This window comes from Tupaia chinensis, unplaced genomic scaffold (assembly GCF_000334495.1).
Source record: "Tupaia chinensis unplaced genomic scaffold, TupChi_1.0 Scaffold142100_1, whole genome shotgun sequence".
NCBI lineage: Eukaryota > Metazoa > Chordata > Mammalia > Scandentia > Tupaiidae > Tupaia > Tupaia belangeri.
In genome coordinates, this window is record NW_006201951.1 from 2,065,145 (window position 1) to 2,070,672 (window position 5,528).

At 61.1% G+C, this 5,528-nt stretch overlaps 1 protein-coding gene across 1 annotated transcript in view; it reads right to left on the reverse strand.

Annotated features, from left to right (window-relative positions):
- PPP1R26 (protein phosphatase 1 regulatory subunit 26) overlaps positions 1-4,553 on the reverse strand; it is a 7,770-nt gene extending 3,217 nt beyond the window's left edge. Inside the window, exons 1-4 of the mRNA XM_006163402.3 lie at positions 4,316-4,553; positions 3,373-3,478; positions 2,504-2,615; positions 1-2,178 (exon numbers count right to left, since the gene is read on the reverse strand). Coding sequence (XP_006163464.1) covers positions 1-2,121 — 2,121 coding nt within the window. The 5' untranslated portion in view covers positions 2,122-2,178; positions 2,504-2,615; positions 3,373-3,478; positions 4,316-4,553. The remainder of the gene's footprint in view (positions 2,179-2,503; positions 2,616-3,372; positions 3,479-4,315) is intronic.
- Positions 4,554-5,528: the final 975 nt, after the last annotated feature.

Here is a 5,528-nt window from a genome sequence, read left to right on the forward strand (position 1 = left end):
GCTGAACCGGACCTTTCTCTTGCACGTGGGCCTGGCGCCCTTGCACTTCCTCTTGAGCTTCCGCTTGGACCGTAGCAAGTCTTTGATGGCCGTGTCTAGGTCCTCGTCACTGTCCAGAGAGCTGCTCTTGTCCTCGGAGCTCCCTTTCCCATCGGCCCGTCTTGCCTCGTCCGCCTGGCTGTGGCCTTGTGGCCCATGTGGACTACCAAGAACGGCTGTCCTGGAGGGGAGCGGCTGGCCCCTGGCCTCGCCCTCCTTCCCTGGGGCCTCAGTGGCCTTCCCCTGGCCGGGCAGCTCCGCCCAACTGTGGTCGGGATCCTGGCTGCTCTCCTTCACGCCCTCCCTGGTTTTCTTGGACATGGGTGGCTTCACGGCACTGCTGCTGCTTTTGCGTTTCCTCCTGAAGCGCGGGGACAGGTCTGGGGTCTTGGAGCGAGGGGCCCTGATGCCCTCCGTCTGGCTGCTGGGATCTGGAGACAGCGGCAGGCCCAGTGAGGGCTGGGGGCGGCCCTCGGCTCTGGCCAGCACACTGCCTGACTGTGCCTTCAGGGCCAGGAACGTCCGGATCTCCTGCTCTATGCTGTCGTCACTGTCCACAGAGCTGCTGTCGCCGTCAGAGCGGGAAGGCACACTCGGGGCACGCAAAAGCGGGCTGGCGGGAAGGGGTCCGTCACCGGCCGCCGTGGGGGCTGGCAGGATTGTCTTGGAGATGTCCAGGATAGCCTCGGCGCACATGAGCTCAGCGGGCGTGTCTGCCCGGCAGCCCCAGTCCCCAGCCCCGGCCCTGGCGGCTGCATCTGCTGGGGGAGCAGCTCTGGTGTCCTTCAGGGGCCTGGCGGGATGCTCAGGTGTGGGGGCGGCCAGGGTGGGCTCCGCGGCCTTCAGGGCCACCTGCTGCTTCTTGCTCGGTGTCTTCCTGTGGGTTTCGGGAGAGGCGCTTTTCATGGAGCTGCTCGTGCTGTCTGTGGGAGGGCTGGGCCCCCCGTCCTCGCCGAGCGGGGCGCCAGGTGCGTCCCTGCCGGCCCCCTTCCTCGTCTTCTCCAGCTGGTAGAGCTGGATGGCCTCCTCGATGCCGTCATCGCTGCTGGACTCCGATGGCTCCCGTGCCGGGGCTGCGCTCTGGGCACGCCGGCCCCTCCTCCCTGCGCCCGCGCTCCTCCTAGCCGGGCCTTTATTCTGGGCGGTCTCCGGTGAGCGGCAGGGGGTGGCGGGCTTCCAGCTGCCCACGTTCCCCCTGGCTAACCTGGGGGGCTTGCGGAAGACGAACTCCCTGCAGGCTGCGGTCAGGGCCTGCCGGGGCTCTGCCTTCCCGGGCGGCTCCCAGCAGGACCCGGGGGCATCTCTGGTGGAGTTCTCTCGCGGGTCCGGCTCCTGCTCCCCAGCCCCGGCACACCTCTGGGCTCCATGCTGTCTCTTCTCACTCAGAAACTGCTCGATCTCCGCCCGGATGCTCTGTTCGAAGGAGTCGTCGCTGCTCACACTCACTGGGGAGGCGGCGCCCTGGGCCTCAGCTCGCGTGTGGCTGCCGAGGACAGAGCCTGTGCCCGCGGCGAGCCTGGGTGGACCCAGGCCAGCTGGGGGGCTGCTGCAAGGAGGCTCGGCAGTGCGCCCGGTGTCCCTGACGCCCGCCCCGCCCAGCTGAGCCCCCGATGTGGGCCGTGCGGTGCTGCTCTTGGCCTTCAAGTACTCCTGAATGGCCTCCTCGATGTCGCGGTCCACGGAGTCGTCACTGTCTGAATCCAGCACCAAAGGGCTGAAGCCCGTGGCGCCCTTTTCCCTCGCGGGGTTGAAATCGGCAGCAAGAGCACAGGCAGCGAGGGTGGGCGGCTCTCTGTGCGCAGTGGGGCCTGCGGGGCCTGCAGGGCTGGAGGCCAGCCTGGCTTCACAGCCCCGCCCTGCCCTCGGGCTCCCCTGCACCCCGCGCTCATCGCTCATGCCCCGGGTGGCCTGGTGGCGCCGCAGCGCCCCGATGAGCCTCTGCACCCGGGCGCTCACCGCTGCTCGCACCACGCCCTCCTGCGATTCCGAGAAGCAGCCGGGAAGCCTACAGCTCCCGGGCGGTCCGAAGGCCTCCCATGTGGACTGCAGAGCGGCCACTGGAGGGGCATTCATGAGGAACATCCTAGCAGAGGCGACGGCCGCCGGAGCCACGCTCGCTCTCCCCGCCGCTGTCACATCCTGGGAGGGAGAGAGCATGCGGGTGTGTGCCCGTGCCACGCATTGGCCACGGAGCTTCACTGCGTGCCAGACGCCCCGCGCACTGCAGGGCTGGACGGGACCCGACAGCCACTGCTGCAGTCCTGGCTGGGCAACGCAGGCCTTGCCGGCTGGCTACTCCCCACTTGTAAAAGGGGGAGTTAATTCCCCTGGTTGGGGCTGCCGGGAAGGTCCAATCAGAGGAAGCTCCCACACCCCTGGCAGGTGCCCGGAGTCCTCCGGTCCTCTCCTGCCTTACTCCGGGCTTCCATCTTTCCTGCAAGAAGATAAAAGGCATTTGATTTACCTTGAGAGACTGTCAAGACGTGGCAGAGACAGAGGCGTCTTTGGAGGTGGAAGGAACGACTTCCAGGAGCCCAGGGTTAGGGAGCCGGTCCGGACAGCCTCACCTGCCGCTCCTAAAACAGAGAATCGTGTGAGGAGAGCCACTCAGTGACCACTGCCGGCACCCAGTGCCACACTCGGCTCGAGGCCTTCCCGTGTTCAAACGCCAACCACGTACTGGCCACGGGACTCCTAAGATCCTACTGCATTTTTGACTCATTAGCCTAGAAATTGCCCCAAACACGGCTGTGGGCCCTTCTCCACCCTGTGCGTCTCCCCTCTCCCATTTCTGTGGCTCGGACATGTGGCACTGCAGTGGAGCTGCTGGACCAGTCTCCGGAGCACAGAAGACAGGCTGGCAAGCCCCTCCACGAGGAAGGCCTGGTGGCTCCGGCAGACACGGGGCACGCTGAGCAGCTGGCAAGCGTCACTCTGAACAGGTCCCTCTGGTTCCCTCCGCGCTCCAGAACTGCATTGATGTGTAGTTCGGATGCGAGAGGAGAGCCCCGTCGGCAATGGCCACAGGGACAGTGGGCTTCCCCGGCAGTGGTGCCACTCTGGGAACTCCAGCAGGTGGCTGGGCTGGCCTCAGGGTCTGCTTTGTGGCCAGGGGAGTCTTTTCTACCGGGAGCTTTCTCCACTTAACCAGGCGCTTCCTCCTGGACAGGCGTGGCCAGATGTGTACATGTCACGGCCCTTGCACAGAAAGGGGGGCCGGCTCCTGCTCTGGGACAGTAGAACCCTAACCACGCACCTGCTGTGACAGCTCAGAAGTCTGCTACGGCCAGTTGGTGCCTCAGGGGAAGCCAGCGTGAGCCCACTCACAATTACCTGGGACTATCTGCGAGGCCAGCTGCATCGAGACAGGACTCGTGTCCCAGAGGCTTCAGGTCGGGTCTCCGTTGCCCCTCAGACCCTCTGAAGCATGCTGTACCTGCTTTTCAAAACAGATTTTGGACATCAAGAATTAGCGAACACTGAGATACCAACTCAGAGGCCGATGCTACAATTCATCAATTTATTTTTGGGAAAAAATATCATTAACTTAAAGGTTCAAAATTAAGTTTTGGAAGAACTTATGCTGACCAAATGCATTTAACCATAACTAACTGACGGTTACCCTGGGTGACAGCCTGCTGCCCTGGAGGTGGTGCTGGGGGTGGTGTGAAGCTGCCCGGCAGCTCCCTAATCCTGCTGTCCCAGCTCAGTACCAACTACACCCAGGCAAATCCATCACTCTTCCACTGGCCAGGGACCCATGCCCGCTTCGCTGTGGGTGTTACTCAGATACCACAGCAAAATGGCAGAGGTGACAAACAGCCCATGAGCCCTGCACTGCCTGGAGTTGTCACCAAGAACGTCACCCTTAGACAGCACGTGGGCCCGGGGCGGAGGCACAGTGGGGGAGGTGCGGCCCCTGAGGAGAAGCAGCAGGTCTCCCCTGCTGTGTGCACAGCTCTGGACCCACTGCCGTGCTCCCTGACACCTAGTGAGCAGCCTGCCCACCCAGACCACCCAGTCCAGGTTACACAGCACTGCCTCCCACGGAGCCTGCCTGCCGCTTTCAAACCACTGACAACATGAAGTGAATCGCTCTGGAAAACTCTTCTAAACTGTGCTTAGAGAAAGTGTGAGCCCAAGCCAGCCGCTCAGGCTTCACCAAGCTGCCACCCTGCACCCCAGAGCCTCTGGGACCAGGAATCCCTCACTGTACCCGCGGCCTGGAATTCTGCTGGCCCTGGGCAGCTGGGCACCAGGCTCAGCACGTTCTTACCTTCCAGGTGAGGGTCCCCCAGGGCCGTGGGGCTGCAGTCTGCCTGCGGGGAGGAAGAAGCACGATGGGAGGGAGACCGGCCTGTTGTGGGCGTGGGCTAGAATTCACCCTTGGCCCGCCAGAGGCAGGGATTTCACATCAAACCGAGTCTAACCCGCCTTGCAGTGCCCAAGGAGAGGCACGGTAGGACCTCACAATGCTCCTGCCCTGGCTCTCCCCTGAGCACGTGGGCCAGGTCCCTCTCCTGCCAGAGGGGGGTCACTGAGGCAGCAGCCCCTGCCTCTGCGTGGAAAGGTAACCTGGTCCTTGCCCGGGTAGGCGCAAGCACCTCCCCAGAGAGGTCGGGCCTCCCCGCAGGTCTGTGCCCCGCCCCCGCCGCCCCCTCCCGCTATTCTGCGGGGATTTGAGGGCCTGGGGCCGAGGAGCTCAGCGACCCTCCCGGGAGCTCGGCCCAGCGCAGGGCGTGCCCCACGTCCCGAGCCCCGGCCCGCCCGTTCTGGAGGCAGCGGCCGCCGGGGCCAGGCCGGAAGCGCGCGCGCCGCCGCCCCCACCCGCGCCTGCGATGAGCACTGGGTGAACAGGCAGCACACCTGGGATTCAATGCCACCCACTTCAATGCCACCCACCCTGGTACCTTGTGGAAAATTACCGAAACTCTGTGGTATGTTGCACAAATAGTAATATGAGATTTGGATTAGGTGGTTGCAAACATTTATTCCTGCTCTGAAATTCAGATTTTGTGGTTTGTGAAGCATTGTGATCATATCAAACTTACTCTTGCTTGCCATCAACTGCTGACATTTCTCTTTCATCTTTGAGGTTTTCTAACTTTAATAAGTTTGAAATTTATGGTCAAAGGATGTACATGATTTTGAGGTAACTTAACACAGATTTTTCACATTTGTAAGTATATTTGTCAGGCAAATTTTTCATTTTTAAACATTTCTGTATCTGTTGCTTATATTTTTAGTCTCCGCAGACACCTCTCAAGTTATTTAAAGAAAAAGATTTTTACAGATAATTGCTAAATTTGCAAGTTTATAGAATGCATATCAGCTTTAGACCGAAGAAAACTAATTAGAATCTAAGTTGGAAAAATAGCTGTGTCCGCTCAATATCTGATTATTTCAAAGTTCAAAGCTGTACTTTTATTTAAATTGAACTGCTTTTGTGTTTTTCTCCATTCTAGTTTTAGAGTTGATAGGATAGAAAA